At 51.4% G+C, this 17,472-nt stretch overlaps 1 protein-coding gene and 2 non-coding genes across 3 annotated transcripts; 1 reads left to right on the forward strand and 2 right to left on the reverse strand.

The window, feature by feature from the left end:
• Positions 1-529: 529 nt before the first annotated feature.
• Positions 530-5,126, reverse strand: LOC135894681 (dickkopf-related protein 3-like). Its single transcript, XM_065422817.1, has 4 exons — positions 4,959-5,126; positions 1,879-2,059; positions 1,171-1,366; positions 530-590 (listed from the first exon to the last, which is right to left on the reverse strand). Exons 1-4 carry the CDS (start codon positions 5,124-5,126, stop codon positions 530-532), a joined length of 606 nt encoding a protein of 201 aa, XP_065278889.1.
• On the reverse strand, positions 4,103-4,196 carry TRNAI-UAU (transfer RNA isoleucine (anticodon UAU)). Its single transcript has 2 exons — positions 4,159-4,196; positions 4,103-4,138 (listed from the first exon to the last, which is right to left on the reverse strand). It is a non-coding gene; the product is annotated as a tRNA-Ile (tRNA).
• Positions 5,127-12,572: 7,446 nt separating the features above from the next.
• Positions 12,573-12,644, forward strand: TRNAC-GCA (transfer RNA cysteine (anticodon GCA)). Its single transcript has one exon. It is a non-coding gene; the product is annotated as a tRNA-Cys (tRNA).
• The last annotated feature ends 4,828 nt before the right edge of the window (positions 12,645-17,472 follow it).

Raw genomic sequence — 17,472 nt, forward strand, 5'->3', positions numbered from 1 at the left:
TGCAGATCAAGAAATCTCTGGTTCACTTGCAGGTGCTATCTTCTCTCTTTTCCTGGGAGCAGCTAATGTACCTTTGTGTTGCTCTCCACACAAAGAGAAATTGAATTCTGCAGGTTCCGATAACGGTAATCAAATATCAGGCTTCCAATACTACACTGATTGCCATGGGCGATATAGGAAGCAGTGTGAGGTCTCCTCATATATAATACACACACACAGACACAGAGTACAGCAAAGCTATACCCATGCACGCACACGCTATGGGAGAATACAGCAATCACACACACACAGCGATGTGCAGAAATCCAGGGCATTATTGCAGGGAACGGCCAATGCTTTCAAACATCAGGTCATGTTATAGCTCAGTGGTTTAACCTGGTGGCTCAGAGCTGCCACTGATCAAAAGCCAAGCCCCTGAGTGCTGAAGGATCATACATGTTTATTTGAGAGCAGGTCTATGTACATGCTATTTACAGGGAATAAATACAGAGCTCTTGTCCTCAGGGAAGGATGCACAGTCACCTCCTCTCTACAGCAAGGGCTTCATGCATCTCCAGTCACTTTTATCCTGCCAATACTCGAACGCTTTCCTGGAGGGGACAAGAAGGGAGCGATCCAGGGGTCAGAGGGTGAATAGGCTCAGAACAGGAATTTCTGTTCTGCCCTTCTCCTCCCCACCCTGGAATTGCACAGCATGCATTGGGGGTGGGTGGGTGGGTATTATCCCCATTTTAAAGATGGAGAAACTGAGGTACAAAGTAGGGAAGGGACTCGCCCAAGGAGTCAGTGGAATAGTACCCAGAATACCTGCAAAATTCCCCTACTCTAACCACCAGACCTCACACCCTCAGAGCGAGCAGGATGGAGTCCTGGCTCCCAAGCCCCTTCTCTAACCACTAGACCACACTCTCCTCCCAGAGCCTGGGTTTGGACCTAGGAGTCCTGGGTCCCATGCCCCTGCTCTGGTCAGTATAACCCAGTATCCCCTTCAAGTAAAGAGCAGGGGCAATGCATCCAGAATTGCCAGGCATTCACTAATGCCCCTGCACCTCCTGCTGTATTCTGTCCCGGCAGGTCTGATGGCATGAAAGCCCCTTGTCCCAGAGTCCTGCCCTGGACCAGGCAGGATCTCCACAGTACCTCCAGGCCCTGAGCGTGCCCCACACTCACTCTCGGCCAGCAGCCCCGGTCCTGCACACCAGCCCCTCCTGGCAGGGGCAGACCTGGTTGATGCTGAAGGCCAGGCCTCCCTGGGGCACAAAGCAGCTCTCGTCCAAGGCCAGCCTCTTCTTGCAGAGCAGCTCGCCATGGTGGCGGGCGCAGCAGGCGGCCACGCCGCAGTCCTTGTCCTGCCGGCAGCGAGCACCTGGGGGCAGACAGGGTGGGGGGGGGTGAGGGTTAGGCAGGCAGGGAGGGGCTTCATCCATTCCCTCCCCCCACTGCTCGGGACCCCACAGCCTGCCTCTCTTGCTGCTTTCCAACCCACCCAGCATAGCACCCAGTCCCTCCCGTCTTGGTGGTGCAAGGGCCTCCTCCTCTGCAGTCTGTGCGGCCTGGACCAGCCGCCCAGAGAAACCCCACTCCTCTGGGTGCAGGAGCTGGACCCCCCACGGCTGTGCCTTGCCCTGCCTCCTAGGGGAGGCACGGGGCTGGGGGTGCGTGGCTGGAGCACCCTGCCCTATGGCTAGTCTCTGTCTCCCAGTGGCCAGGTGTAAATTACAGCAGCTGGGAGGCTGCTCCGCCTTATTCCAGGGGCCCACGCAGGCCCAGTGCTCAGCTTCAGAACAGTAGGAGCTCCTCCACCCCGGCCACGCCTGAAGCCCAGGGATGGGATAAGGGCGACTCAGGCCTGGAAAGTGGCTCCTCTCCATGCCTTACCCTCCTGCCCGTCCGGCACGGTCCTGTGGCACTTGCCAAACATACAGGTCAGGCCCCTGGCGCAGTGGGTGTCGCGGCGGCAATACTGCCCCTCCTGGCGCAGGGGAAGGCACAGCCGGAAGTGCTTATCACAGAAGAGCCCGTGGGCACAGTGCCGGTCCTGGCTACATGTTGTGGCCGCCTGGGGGAGAGATGATGCAAGGTCAGATGGGAAAGGCATGTCCCTGCTGCTTCCTTGGCGGGGGGCGGGAGGTTGGACTGGGGAAGCAGCCCTCACAGCTGAGTTCCTATCCCCACATTTCCCATAGCAATCGAAAAGCCAACCTGGATTCCAAATGTCCCAACACTGGGGGGTGCTGAGACCTTGGGGGAGGGTGTGATGGGAGGGTGTGATAGCAACAGGGGCGAGGCCCCTGAGTTCCCAACCAACCTTTCAACCCAGAATCAGATCAATTTTTGACCTTTTGGGACATCCTAATTGCAATCCCTTCTGTGAAGGGAAAAGGCCTGGAGAGCTCACAATTTTCCAAAGCCACCAATGGTTTTCGGGGAAGGAGTCGGAGGGGAGTGGAGCGCAGGGGGATTCAGTTTCTCTCCCCACTGGAGATGCCTTAAAGGGGTCTCATTCAGTAAGTGCCCAGCCCCTGCAAATCAGGCCAGGTGCCTTGACGCAGGGCACCTAAAATCTTGTGTCACTTTTGGAAACCTTGGCCGGAGATGTCTGGCTGACAAGGATTTTCTAGATCCAGGTGCCACACTCCTTGGCCCATCTCTGGAAAGCAGCAGAGGAAAGGTTGGGATGGGACTCCTGGGGTCTCTTCCCAGACTAGCTGCATGAACTTGGCCTTAGTTTCCCTAACTCGAAATTGGGGTTAATAATTCTTCCCTCCCAGGGGCTTGTGAGGGTTAATTTATTGAGCACATGAGTTCTTTGCAGGAGGGACCATGTTTTGTTGTGTTTGCCAAACACTTTGCATCATACGGACCTGGTCCGTTACTGGCGCTCTTAGCACAATCAGAATACTACATAGTCAAAATAATGATTAAGTCCTTGAGAACCTCTGTACTAAGCATATGGTTAGAGCTGCTCAAAGCCAGCCGGCCACTCCTGACAGAGACATTGTATAAATCACTCCAGAACTTATGGTTTGTTTTAAGCACTTTTGTGTATGAGGCTCTTTCTAACCAAGGCGCTGTTAGGAAGTTATAGACGGCAATGTAGGTTTAGTAGAAAAAAAATAGTTTGACATGAATAGCAATGTTTTCTTGGTTTTCTTTTATAAAGAATCTGTAAAAACAGGGTGAGGTTTTGTACAGTTTGGATTTAAACATTGCAATGCTGAGCTAGTGCATGAGAACTAGGAAGTGAAACTTAAACAGAAAACAAAGTGAAACAGACCAGCCACATCTGAGCTGTAATCGGCTGAAAATTTTCCGTCTACATTTTTCAAACAAAAAATTGGGTTTTGGGGGTTTTGGGTTTTAGGGTTTTTTTGATGAAATGAAAATTTTCACAGAAAATAAGTTTTCAATGAAATTTGGCATGGGAGGGTTTCTTTGGGGAAAAAAAACCAAAAAACCAACCCCCCCCCCCACTAATATTTTTGGTTTTTCACTTAAACCCTGAACATTTTTGAAGAAACATTTCAATGAGCATGGACAAAAAATTAGTTTGCAAGAATTTTTACAAGGGGGGGGGGAAGCATCTCCCCTCTTAGTTCTATTTTTAACATTCCTCCTGGATTAGTAACTTGAGGGGCTTCTAATAACACAGCTCAAGAACTGATTATGCGATATCTAAGATATATGTGGCTGTTTCCCCTTAAGGATTAAAACACCCAGGTAGGGAAGCGTTTTACAGTCATTAATTGCTTAAGCCTCACACACCTCTTGTGAGTGTCCATCGATTTTTGAGGCCAGAGGGACCCTCTATTGCAGTAATTCTCAAACTTTTGTACTGGTGACTCCTTTCACATGACAAGCCTCTGAGTGTGACCCCTCTTATAAATTAAAACCACTTTTTTTTATATTTAACACCCTTATAAATGCTGGATGCAAAGCAGGGTTTGGGGTGGAGGCTGACAGCTCGCAAGCCCCCATGTAATAACCTCTCTACCCCCTGAGGGGTCCCCAGCGCCAGTTTGAGAACCCCTGCTCTATTGCCTGTTTGGATTCATTGGACCTCCTAAAAATGGGCCAGAGAATTCCATACCCATAAAACACCTGCTCCAGGTGAGGCTTGAACTCACAACCTCAGCATTGCTCAGTCAAGTACTGCCTTATAAGTACTGTGCGCTAACCAATTGCGCCACTGGAGCACCTGAAAATTGCTTTCTCTGCCTCTGAATCAGGATTGGTGCAACGACTGGTGGTGCTCTTCCAAAGCACGCAACAGTCCTTTCCTCTACCCACTAGGCCAGTGGTTTTCAAGTTTTTTTTTTCATTTGCGGATCCCTAAAAAAATTATATTGGGGGTGTGAACCCCTTTGGAAATCTTAGACATAGTCTGCAGATCCCCAGGCGTCCACGGACGACAGGTTGAAAACCACTGCAGTAGGCTATCAAAGGGCACCAAATGTACTGCTACATTGGCTAGGAATTGCCCTAGGACCAGCTGCCTGGATGCCAACAACGCTAACCTCTATACCGTAAATGCATCTGTTTTATAGTAGGGGAAAATGAGGTAGAGCGAGATTACAATCTCAGATTCAGAGCCTGTGCAGTCAATGAAAAGATGCCTGTTAATTTCACGAGGCCCTGATTTGCCATAGGACATGCAGTAACAGTGAGGGATAGAACCCAAGAGTCCTGGTGCCTCGTTCTAGCTAATAGAGCGCACACCTTCCCATGAGCAGAGAATAGAATCCAGGAATTCTGACTCTTTCCTCCACCCCAAAAAAATCCCCGGCTCTAACCACTGGCCGTATGCACCCCATATTACACCACAAAGGCTGGCCTGCTAGATGCAGGATTCACAAGGAGACATAGAGACCCCTCCCCCGCTCTGATGCTTGGTCCCCTACAGTCAAGCCAGGCAGGCTGAAGGCTGCGGGGCAAGTGCCCACCCATCCCTTGCTTACCGCAATCTCCTTGCTGTCGGCCAGGGGGCTGGAGCTTTTGGAGAGGGCGGCCTCATCTGGGGCGTGGTAGGGCATAGAATACAACCACGCCCAGATGTAGCCGTCCGCAGCAGGCAGGGGCCACAGGAGCAAGGAGAGGAGCCAGAACCTGGCAGGAGATGCCCACATGATGCAGATCTGGCAAATGGTAGGGGGAGGATCTTCCCTTTGGAGTGATAGGAAACCCAGTGCCAGCCCCCGGGGTTTATATAGTCCAGGGCCTATCTCAGCCCCTGCTGCTAAAGCTGTTTGACCATCTAATGGGAAGGAGGAGGCAATCAGGGGTTAAAGGATTAGCATAATCACCGGCCTTCCCAAAACAGCCCCCCAAATAAACAAGCCCCCGGCAGTCTGGCTCTGGGCTCACTGAGCACACGAGGGGCAGCCCTGGGATCCGGCCAGCTCCAGCACTGCACCAATTAGCCAGAGTCCAGCCGCTTAATGCCTTCTGAGGGGGATGCGAATTGCAGGTCTCAATGCAGATCCAGCGTGGGACTGGGACTGCACAGAGCCAATGGCTCATGGGGGCCGTGCTGGGGACGCGTCTGAGGCCCTAACACACATTGGCTCATAGAATGTAGGGCCAGGCAGGCGTATTCTGATCGAATTCTCTCCTTCTGTGAGCATCTAGCAGCACCCAGCACCTTGGGGCCCTGATCTCAGCTGGGGCTGCTAGATGCTATCCTAATATAGCTAGTAAGTAATAATGGTCATTAATGATCCCATGGTGCTTTGCATAAGAGTCAGGGCATTGAACCCTGGTTTCCTGGCCGAATTCCATCACGTGGGCTCATACAAGGGGCACAGACACTGCCACAAAGAAAACACGTAAATTTGGGTCAGTAAGTGAAACAGAAAACAAGAGAGTCAGTTTCACTTCTCTGACCAGAAATATGTTTGGATGCGGCCGTTCCAGGAAAGTCCCCGTCTGCACTACAGCTGAAAGGTGCTAGCCACAGCATTGTTATTATTAGCTGCCTTATCTCTAGGCTTGGAAGGATTCGATTTTTACTGGGAAATGTCAATTTTACGGAACACACACAAACCAAGGAAGAAAATATTTCCACGGGTAATAATTGAAATTGACAGATAAGCCAAGTAAGAAAAGTGCTGCTGGAGAGGTTAACTTATGGACAGTTGCTTTGTATATTTGGACGTGTGATAGTGACAATTTGTGCTTTAATGGTTAGAAAGCTTTTGAATCTCAATGTCTATTGTCATTAAATAATTTTTGTCTCTCCCTCCACCCCCCCTCCCCCAAATTTCCCGCAACTCTGAAAACTGAAATAGAAAAAAGAACAGGAGAACTTGTGGCACCTTAGAGACTAACAAATTTATTTGAGCATAAGCTTTCGTGGGCTACAGCCCACTTCATCAGATGCACAGAATGGAACATATAGTAAGAAAATATGTATACACATACAGAGAACATGAAAAGGTGGAAGTTGCCATACCAACTCTAAGAGGCTAATTAATTAAGATGAGCTATTACCAGCAGGAGAAAAGAATAACAACAATGCTTAAAACGATGTTTAAAACTAAACAGCGATATGATCTGTCAAAATTATAAAAAAGTAAAAAAGGAATTCTGCCAGGCCTGAGTATATCCTGGCCTTGTAAAGACAGCTCCATCCCTAAAGAATTTACAAGCTAAATAGACAAGACAGACTGCCCCCATTTCACAGATAGAAGAACTGAGGCACAGATCCTCAAAGCTATTTAGGTGCCTAACTCCTAATGACTTCAGTGGGAGCAAGGCACCAAAGTGCCTTGCCTGAGGTCACACAGGGCAGCCTGTTGCAGACAGAGGGATTGAACGCAGATCTTTTGAGGTCTAGCAAACAAGGAGTAGCCGTAGAGTCTGGATCTAGGCTTTGGGGATGCTTGGATGCTGGGCCTGGTTTTCTGCTCATTTCCAGTCAGAAGCTGTTTCTAGCAGCTTTCCAGCCCAGGGTACTTGGGGGCTAGGACTCCTGGGTTTCATTTACATTGATTCACTGTGTGACCTTGGAGGAGTCACTCCCTCTCCCCATGCCTCAGTTTCCCCATCCTGATGTAACGGGGCTATCCTCTTGGTCCATGCAGCATGTTATTAGCCCCAGCTCCCTAGACTGTCCCTTGGGATAGTTTATCTAAGTGCTCCCGACCTGTCACCTCATCCTCCTGAGAAACCCTCAGGGGGACATGCTTAGCGCCTCCCCTAATGGGTTTGCAAATGACCGTGTTTGCCTGGCGCTGGGGGCCTTATCTTCTGCTCCTCTGGACAAATTGGCCCAGCCGGGGGGCTGAGTGGAATGACCAGCTGTGGGCAAACAAGGAAATGCTCTCCTCTGAGAGGATTCCTCAGGAGACAATGCTGCCTCTGCCTCCCTCAATCAAGGTTTAGCAGTGGCTGATTTTCCCACTCCACACCCCTTCCTCAGGTTTCTGACTCTTTAATATATATTTTACAGTAAGTAAAAATACATCCCTAAGCCCACTGATGTCCTGCTTAGGGGACATGAGGGATGGCTAGGCCTTGTACCAGCTCTCTGCACAGGGGGTGAATTTCACCCACAGCAGCTAGCTAACCAGGAAGATCATGGTTATGGTGGGTCGTCTCCTTACCCTCTAGGTTTAATATCCGCAATGCTGAAGCTTCTGTCGCTTCCCTGCATAGACCTCACTCAAATTATGCTGTCCAGACTTTCTTCATTTCCTCTCCTTCTTCCTGCTTATATTTTCTCCCGCTTGGCAATTCCCCGCCCTCTAGAATAGTTACACCCTTTGGTGATTTGGACTTTGTTATGAGTTGCCAGCTAATTAGGTTTGGTTTTAAAATCCCAGCTCCTGGAGTCATGTGATTAAGTGAAACTCTCAGGCCTGGTCTATACCTAAAACTTAGATCAACCTAGCTACCTTGCTCAGGGCTGTGAAAAATTTCACATCCTGTACGACATAGTTAAGTTGACCACGGTAGCATTGCTTTCAAAGTAAGTTTCTGGCCTTCACGGTGGCGGAGGAAAGAGGGAAACATCACGCTGCCAGCTCAGAAACCATCAGTCCACTAAACAGAACCCCAGCTGTGTTACTGTTTGAAATCTCACGACTGGTAAATTCATCTCGTGATTTTAGCACCTGACTTGTGATTTTTGAGGGGGTCGGAATGGACAATGCTGCTGTTATGCTTACTGCCACTTGGTCGCGAAAAGCTGGGACTTGTCCCGATTTTAATGGGAGCCTCTCACAGAGCCTCTCCTGGAGTATCGCTGGATCCTGCACTTGTGAGAAGCGAAATTAGTGCCTCGCCAGAGGGACTTCCTGCTCTGGGGCCTGCTGGATCCAAAGGGCCACAGCCAAAAAACCCTTAGCGCTTGGCCCTTAAGGAAAACAATATGTACATATTAACTAGCTGCCGGGGGGGGGGGGGGGGGAGGGCAACATCACTGGGGCCTCTTTTGTCCCAGAGCTTTGTGAGGGGAGCTGTGCGGGTGGGGTGGGCGGTAGGCCAAGGGTGAGCACCAGGAGACAAAAGCACCGAAGGAAAGGAGACGGAATCAGATTCTTTGTGTGATCGTCTCCTTTCCTCTAGAAAGGAGGCCAGAGACGTCTGTGCTCAGTCAGCTGGTCCCGTGTTACCCAGTTTAACAAGATGCTCTGCTACCGGTGTGGCATAGTACTAGGATGTCAGGCAAGCTGCCCTGTATTCCTTGCTCTATCACAGGCCAGCTGGTTGGCCTCAGTTTCCTCATTTGTAAAACCGGGTGATGCTCCTGCCCTCCTCTTTAAAGTGTTTTGAGATCTGCTGATGAGCGGCTCTTACATAGATCTCTTACAGGGATCACAAATAGCAGGGTCTCCAAAGTATAAAAAGGTGTTGTCAGAAGTTAGTACGATCTGCCCGTGGGAGGGCTTCACGTTGTTTGGGGTCTGATTCCCCCGTCCATTAGTCATTGGCTGATCAGGTGCCCAGTTATTCTGGAGCTTGATGCCAGCTCTGCCAGCCCTCTCCTTTCTCCTAGGCACTAGGGGTGCCAGTCATCCAGGATTGTCCGGGAGTCTCCAGGAATTACAGGTTAATCTTGAATTAAAGGTTATGTCATGTGACGAAACCTAGTCCCAGGATACGTCCAACCAAAACTGACAACTCTCCTAGGCACAGAGGTGTTTTGTTTCCTTGCTTTCCGATGTGATGTCCTTGATAGATTGAGGGACTATCGCTTGCACACTTCCTCATGTGTGGGACAGTGGAGGCTGAGCATGAAATAAATTGCTAGCTAGCCATGTTATAATCCTCACTAGTAGCTACTAGAGAGCCCTGCAGCTGAGGGGCTAGTGTGTTTGACTTGGTAATGGATGGTTTGAATCCCCCTCCTGCTTTGTGTTTGTCAAAATGCAATTCAAGCTGGCCACATATACTTTCCAGAGGACCAAATCCTCCTTCTATTGAAGTCAGTGGTCCTCCCCAATTTTGTGGGTGAAAATAAAATGGGATCCAGATCTAGTTTTAGATTTGAGCTGGCAAATATCTCCCTTCCCCTGGCCCCTGCAGGCTCCCCCCAGCGGCACTGGAGCTGTTGCTGGAGCAATTTCCACTAAGGGGACTGCTCACTACCGACGGGTTATTTTAAGAAGTCTTTTGAAAACAGGCTCTGGCAGCAGATTCCTGGCACGGGTAACGGGACACCTGGGTTCTTTTCTAGGCTCCAGGAAGCAGAGTAGCTAGTGCTTAAGGCAGGGGCTGGGAGTCAGGACTCCTGGGTTCTCTCAGCTCTACCCTTGATTTACTGTGTGTTTATAGAGAGTCTTAAATAGTAAATGTTTATTTAGCTTCCTAGGGCATTATCACTGATCAGGGCAGTTTCCCTTTATCAGTCTCCAGCTGGGCATTTGTCCCTGTCACATTTGGTCAAGGTCTCTGTGAAATCCTGGTCCCTGCTGCATATCAGCTACAACCAGCCATTTCTCTGTTAGCTCCCAGGGCACCCAATGGAACCAGCACAGCCAGGAAGGTCAGCAGCTCTCACTGGGCTGGGCCAGTACACTCTCCAGACGGGTTAATAATCTCCGGTCCAGAGAGCACATTTGAATCTAACCCTTGTGGGTTCTTTTATCATTACGACTGCTCGAGGCCGGTTTTCCTCTGTCCCCGACGTCTACCATCAGGGTCGGATTTAGGGGCAGGCAACCCAGATGAGCGCTTGCGGGGTGGGGAGCCAGGCTTGGGGTTCTATGTTTGTGGTTAGCGACAAAAGGGAAAATAGAATGTTTGAAGTCACATGTTTCAGGTGGATTCATTTGTCACTAACCTCTTAGAATGTTCTGGACCTTTGTAGAACCTTGTGGAACCTTCCAGACTTTCTGAGAACGACATTTTCCTCGAACCTTCTAGAACAGCGGTTCTCAAACTTTAGCAACGTGAGGACCCCTATTTTGATTTAAACATTTTTGTGGACCCCCAACCCCTCCCGCTCAGCCCCAGACCCCACCCCCACTCCCATTCCACCCCTTCCCCCAAGGTCCCACCCCCGCTCCACCTCTGCCCCTCCTCTTTCCACCCCCTCCCCCAAGCGCCCCGTCCCCGCTCCTCCCCCTCCCTCCCAGCGCCTCCTGCACGCCGCTGAACAGCTGTTCTCCGATGTGCAGGAGGCGCTGGGAGGGAGAGGGAGGAGTTGATCTGCAGGGCCCACAGATCCCCTGGAGTACAGGTCCGTGGACCCCAGTTTGAGAAACACTGTCCTAGAATGTTGTCAGCCACGCCCTCGCGGGTATATCAAGGGCCGGGCGTTGCCACTCAGTCAGTGAGGTATAAGAACAAAGAGAAGTGAAGTGAAGTGAGTGCCCAGCTGCGAAACTGTGAATCTTGTTTTAGTGTGTAAATGTGAAAGTGTACTTGTCTTTTTAAGACTTGAAGAAGCGTGTAAGTAACGCCTAATAAAGGATATATTTAATGGGACGCCAGAGATATTTATCAAACCTCTATCTATGCAACAATATAAAATGGGGGGCCACCGAATACACTCCTCGCCTGGGGCGTCATTTGGTCTAGGGCCAGCCCTGTCTACCATTCTACATGCGTGAGGTCTTTATAAAATGTGATTATCTGGACTTTTCCAAGCAATCACTAAGGGGACAGGTGGGGCGAGTGATGACATATATTTAAAGGATGTAAGCAGTGAGTGGGGGCAAGAAGCCACCACTCTTTATGGCCTGGCTTTCCAGTGTGGTTGTGAGTCCCACTGTAAGTCTTTATTTCCTGGCTTTCCGAGGTTTACCTGTGGCCACCTTCGGGGAATGAGGCAGCCCTGGGGACCCTTAGCTCTAAGCTAATGAAATGTTTTGGCTGCAAATAACTAGGGACAAAATGAAGTCCTCAGGGAAACTTCCTTAGTCAGATGAATCAGTCAGTGGAATTGTCTCCCGAGGAAAGGGGGTGGTGGGGGATTAGAACCGCCTTGCTTGGGACAACTAGATTCAAAATCAACCAATCTGGTACTAGAAGAATGTGGGGAGAGTTCAGAGGTTGCTTAAGCCAGAGCGATACCTATTCAAAATGCAACTAGGGTAGCTTCCACGGTCTATATAATTTCTCTGACACGTTCGTTTACCTGCCAGTGAGGAAAATACCGGGGTGGAAAGAGTTAAAGGTCTTGGGTTATTTTCCTCCCTTTGTAAATGCCATGTCATCTAGTGCTTTGCCTCTCTAGAGCTCCAAGCGCTTTACAAAGTAGGTCAGTGGCATTATCCCCATTTTACAGATGGAGAAACTGAGGCACAGAGAGGGAAAGTGACTTGTCTGGGGCCAAAACCCATTTCTCCTGAGCCCAGTGCTCTGTCCACAAGGACACGCTGCCTCTAAGAATCTGATTAATACTTTGTTCCCTCTCTGAATAGAGGACCTGCTTCCCTTTGGCTTATGACAGAATGGTTATTACACCCCTGAGTCCAGCCTCTGGCTAGGGCCTTGCAACGCCTCTCTTATAGGGGGGCACGCCACATACCAAGCAGGTACTGCCCGCCCCTTTCAGAACGCCACCAGACAGGCCCAGTTGTCTGGGCCGGGACTATTTCAGCAAGACGTTTTGGTGGCTGCCATTTAACTGATGTCTGTCGGGCCCTACGGGTTTCATGGCCTGCAGGAGCTGCACCCCAGATGTGGAGCAGTGTAGACGGCTGTCTACAGATAGATAGATTTGCTCTACTTCACCCAGAGGTTATTAGGTTTAATGCAGGAATCTCTGGGGGGAATCCTCCAGCCTGTGCTATGCAGAAGGTCAGACTAAAATCAGATTAGCCCCAACTGGCCTTCAAAAATGGATAAATCTGCTGCACATCAAGAGTCTTTGTGATGTTTAACATCCAACAACCCAGCATTCATGAAGAGGTTTAAGTCTCCCCCCAGGCTGTTGCAAGCTTTGCTGTGCGGTCTGAGTCACTCCCTGTGCAAACACTCCCCATAGCTCAGCTTCCACCCATTGTGTGGGTGGTTGTTTTAGGCGCCGGCTGTCACATATTGCCAATGCCCAGTTAAATAACAGCTGTGCTTGTGCAATCCACTCTATAAGAGAATGCTTTCCTCCCCTTTTCTCCAGCAGAGGGGGTATAGCTCAGTGGTAGAGCATTTGACTGCAGATCAAGAGGTCCCCGGTTCAAATCCGGGTGCCCCCTCATTTTAAAAACTTTACATTTTTTGACACAAGATTCCCCCCTTGGCAGGGCAAATGTTGTAATGGGCAATTATTTTTGTAGCGCCTGCAGCATCAGCGCTGGGCTTAAAATTACCCATCCTATCTCCATTTAACAGTTTTATTTAAGGGAGTCTTTCCACCCCATCTAAAGATTTTTGTAAAACCAAAGGAGGGCCTGGGGGGAGAGAATCTGTGGAAATGTTTAATCCGTTTCATTTTCTGTCTTTCTCCAGTTCCAGTCCAATGGCAAGAAAGGCAGGGGTTGCTACAGAGAATATGTCTCAGTTAGACTCATGTGAACCTGCAGTTCTTGCTGTAAGCAGAGCCAGGGTCCAGCGGCCAGCACCACATGGGGTCTCAGGAATTAGTTCAGTTTTTCTTCTTTGTTTAGTGCCCCCAATGCACTGGGCGCTGTATCCGGCATGGGAGATAAAGACAGCCTCGAACAGCGAAGAAGGGGACTCGGAGCCAGCCCAGCCTGTTCCATGTCATGGCCCCTATATGGAGCAGGTGTTTAGGGGAGCTGCAGACAAGATGGGGAAAGGGGGCTACCTCCTGAGCAGGATAAAAACCCAGCTGTCCGGTGACTCTGAGGAGGGCGGGGCAGGTAGTTTGAAGGGAGAATGACTGGTGGGCAAGGAAATGCCTGAACTGGAGGGAAGCTGGAGTTGAATCCAGAGACTAGGCAGGATGAGACTGGGGAAGAAAAGACTTTCCGGGGGCACCAGGGGCTGCAGTGGGACCGACAGCTTCCTGGCTCAGAGGTGAATGGAGGGAGACCTGGGAGCCTGGACTTCTGGATGTGGTGTGAAATTGGAAACCCCAAAAGGGAAGGGCTTAGCCTTCACAGTGCCGGTGTACACGAATTCCCAAAGGCTTAATCATGGAACTGTAGGGCTGGAAGGGTCTCTGAGACCTCATCAAACCCAGCCCCCTGTGCTCAGGCAGGACCACATATACCGAGAGACCATCCCTGGCAGGCGTTTGTCCAACCTGTTCTTCCAGAGCCTCCCTGGGAAGCCTGTTCCAGAGCTTAACTACCTTAGCGTGAGAGAGTTTTTCCTAATATCTCACCTAAATCTCCCTTGCTGTGGATTAAGCCTGTTACTAGTATATTGAGCCCCAGGAAGCGGGACTTTAGTCTAAGGACTCTGGGCTGTTATTGGGAGCGCTAGGTGGGATTCCTGCAACACCCCCAAAGAAGCATTACTGTCTACAGGCCTCGGCCTGCTCCATTGGAATCAATGGGAGTCTTGCCGCTGACTTCCAGAGCAGCGAAGTCAGACCCGGAGAGACCCCTAGACAGGAGATGCATTTTGCTTAGTCTGACCGTAAGTGCCCTATGGGATGGGGCTCCCACCTTTCTCTAGAGCAAAGACCCCAGCTCCATTCATCTCTGCCAAGAAGCTTTTCCTTATATTCACTCTCAATTGTCCCCCTTTCTAAATGCCACCCTCTTATTCCTAGTCCCGCCCTTCCTCTGATTGTTTATTTGCTGGGTGCCTAGGTAGGGCTTATGGGGCTTTGCCAAGCAAGGGTTCTCAGCCATGCTGCCAAGCCACAACGCCTGACAGCAGCATTCTCTGAGAATTGGGCCAGGCGGGTCGATCTGGATTCAGGTGCTTCACTTTCGAACGAGCATTTGGGTCTTAGCTCTCTTGCTGTCTTCTGCCATCTCCTTTTCCAGCCCCAGGGGAACCTTTTTGCTGGAAAAAGGAACAGCAGCATTATTGCTGCTCATGTTTAATATACAGTAGCGCCTAGAGGCCAACTGAAATCAGGGCTCCCAGAGTAAGAGACAGCCCTGAAGAGCTCACAGTAAAAGGCTGTGCTAAGGCAGGAGGTTCTGGTTTCAATTTCCTGGGAATGGGACTGGGAGAGGGGAAGGGGGGAATAGGGAAGTGGGGTGTGGAATATACTGCATGAAACAAAATAAATGAAGAATGATGCTTTATTTCCCTTTATGCCAGTAGGGGGCAGCAGGACAATGTGAATGCTGGGAAGCCAGTAGCAATGTAGGCTGGGTTGCAGAGCACTGACTCTACCTTGCCAAGGGTGTAAGGGAATTGTAAAGCAGGAGGCCAGGACACGCTGCTTCCAAGAGCAGAAGGGAGATTGCAAGAAACGGGATCAGGCTGGACCTCAGGAGCAAAGCAAACGCTTCCTTCAGTTCTTCCCTGAGCCCTGGCTGCTGCTCCCTCCGCCCCAGGCCTGTGCAGGGTGGATGACTGACTGGAGGCTGCAGCTTGGCCCAACCTGCCCCCCCAGGCTGAGCCAGGTGTCATTCTGTGCAGATTCTCTCCCCCCTCTGTCGCTGACGACCTGGGGGTGGTGTCACAGTCAGTGACTCTTCAAGCTCTGGGTCCCTCCAGTCCCTCATGTGGGGCTGGGACTGGGCAGGGCTTTCCTCTTCCTTCCCTGGTGCACTGGCACCCCCACCTCTGTGGGCAGGCTTGGGGGGTGGGACATATCCCAGCGATGATGGCCTCTTTGGCCTCACATTACCAAGCAGGGCAGTGGGGCTGGCTCAGGCCCTGGGGCAGCCCAGCCTGGGGTCCTGGGCTGGTGGACTCTGAGCATCTCCCTGTCTGTGCCAGAGTGCTGCTCGGAGAATCAGTGAGGCAGGCAGCAGCTGTGTGTGTGTGTGCGTGCGTGTGCGTGCGTGTGCGTGCGTGCAATGGTTGCCTGTGTCCATAAGCAGGATCCGGGCAGGAGGGGGAGGGGATGCTGTGCTGCCACTCAATTGCGGTGGGAGCTAAATCCCGGGCTCCCAAGTTTAATTGCTCAAGAACTACATTAAATAATGGCGGGGATGGGGAAAGGGAAACAAGGGGGTAAAAGTTTTCCCCAGAGCCTCTAGGAGCATTGGGTGGGTGGACTGGCCCTGCTGTGGCCCCGAAACTAACAAGAAGAACCAGAACTCCAGCTCCAAACGCTCCTGAAGCCTAGGGAGAGAGGGGTCGGATCTGGATCTCAACCTCCTGGCAAAGCCCTCCTGAACTGAGCCCAGGCCCAGCCCCGCCTGCCCTCCCTCTCAGCCCCCTTGCCGGATTGAAGGTATTCTTCATCTGCCTTTTAAAAAAAGGAATTGATTTATGGCCAAAGCTAATGAAAAGGGAGCGTCTGATGGTGCAATTGGCTTGCATGTGCCCTCTTGCTGTCTGCAGACCAGACAAGTGTCTGGGTTCGGGGGAAGCTAATGGCAGGCATGTGCTGGCTGAGCCAGGGATTTCCCTACACCCCTCCTGATTTCCCCCCCCCCAGTGGTCAATAAGTTATGCAGTGTTGCTACCTTAGTCATTTTCCAACCCCTCTGTAAATTCTAACTGCCTCTAATTTCAATTCCTGGGGGAATCCCTGCCTGGGTCAGAGCAAGTTCCAGGTAATCCAGTTCTGTCATCAGAGCCCCATGCATGGAAGAGCAGCCAGGGATGGATAGGGAGCCTCTCAGACCCTCTAGGGAGTCATCTGGGAGGAGGAGGATGGGCTGATGGGAGCATTAGAATTGTGGATACCCAGGTTTGCTTCCTGTCAGTATGTCCCAGATCCAGGGAGCTCCAATTCCGCTTTCAGGGGGGGTTGTCTGAACCAGGAGTAGCGAACGCCTGAGGTCACTCCGTAAACAGCCAGATCCGGAGCAAGTCACTGTGCCTTGGTGCCTCAGTTTCCCCAGTCAGGGCCAAAAGCAGAAGAGGCTGTGGGTTGGGATTGAGGAGCATCAGGAGACGGGTGGAGGGCAGGGGAGCCCAGGGCTGGAATAGGGAGGAGCTGCAGGTGGTGCTGCTGAAGCAGTAGGTTTGTCTGGGGGAAGGGGGGCAGCTTGCCCGACCTCTGGCCACGCTTTGCCCAACTCCACCCAGCCCCCTTAGCCTTTGGTGCTCCACAAGCAAGGATAAATTCATCTCACCACTGAACCAGGGGCTTCGACCCTGCTGCTGGCTTGGCTGAAAGAGGGTTAATTCCCTCCAGAGCTTGAATCCTCTCATGGGGGAAGGGGGCAGGCGCTGGAGGGGGTGGGAGGTGTCCGCCGGACTGGATCATTATTTCGTTTAATCAAGGCACTGGGACTCCGGGCTTGGCCCAATCCAGCTGAGACAGGGCCGGGTTATTAATCATCCTCATCAATTGCTGCACTGGTTCTGGTTGCTGCTTATCTGCCATGTGGCTCTACTCATTCATCTTCTTTCTTTAGCCTGTCAGAGCGTCTCTCTCCCCAAGCTCTCGCGCTGCTGGGTTTGCCTCCTGTCCCACAGAGCCGCCTGGCACTATGGGTTTGGGTGTCAGGCTTGTCTCAGCTCCACAGTCCGGGCCTCAATCTTCAGGGTGTGCTGGGCTCTGGGGAATCTGGATGGCTGGGCCCTGCTCGGGTGCCCCGAGGGGTGCTGACCGGTCAGCCTCACCTGGGGAGACAGCCAGCCCCTTGGTGGGCGAGTTGGATGCTTCTGATCCAGGCAGAGGGTGTCAGAGCAGCACGGGCAGGAACAAAGCACTAGCTGATAATGCGACAGACTGTAGTGCTGCCCCTTGGGAGCCGGGCAGTGGAACCCCCCCCAGCAAACATCTATGATCTTGTTCCATCAGCTGAACTCTCAGCTGGAAGCTCCTGCACAGAACATGGGGAGAACCAGGTTCAGCTACAAATGCTGCCTGGCTCCAAAGGGAAAGGAAAGGTTGTAGGGACACTATTTTCCCCCCGCCCACCCCACCCTTGTTCAAGCTGGGCAGGGTCAGAAGGCCTCTGTAAGCCTGAATTCAGGCAGAGGTGGGGCCTGGGGGTCAGCAGTGTCAGAGAGACACCCCTTCATTGT

The sequence above is a fragment of the Emys orbicularis genome, chromosome 25, assembly GCF_028017835.1.
Source record: "Emys orbicularis isolate rEmyOrb1 chromosome 25, rEmyOrb1.hap1, whole genome shotgun sequence".
Taxonomy (NCBI): domain Eukaryota; kingdom Metazoa; phylum Chordata; order Testudines; family Emydidae; genus Emys; species Emys orbicularis.

Coding starts and splice junctions, on each gene's coding strand:
- LOC135894681 (XM_065422817.1), bottom strand. CDS start 5,126: ATGTGGGCATCTCCTGCCAGGTTCTGGCTCCTCTCCTTGCTCCTGTGG. Junction 1,367..1,878: donor CGTGCCGGACGGGCAGGAGG/GTAAGGCATGGA, acceptor GTCTGCCCCCAG/GTGCTCGCTGCCGGCAGGAC. Junction 591..1,170: donor ACCGGGGCTGCTGGCCGAGA/GTGAGTGTGGGG, acceptor TGTCCCCTCCAG/GAAAGCGTTCGAGTATTGGC.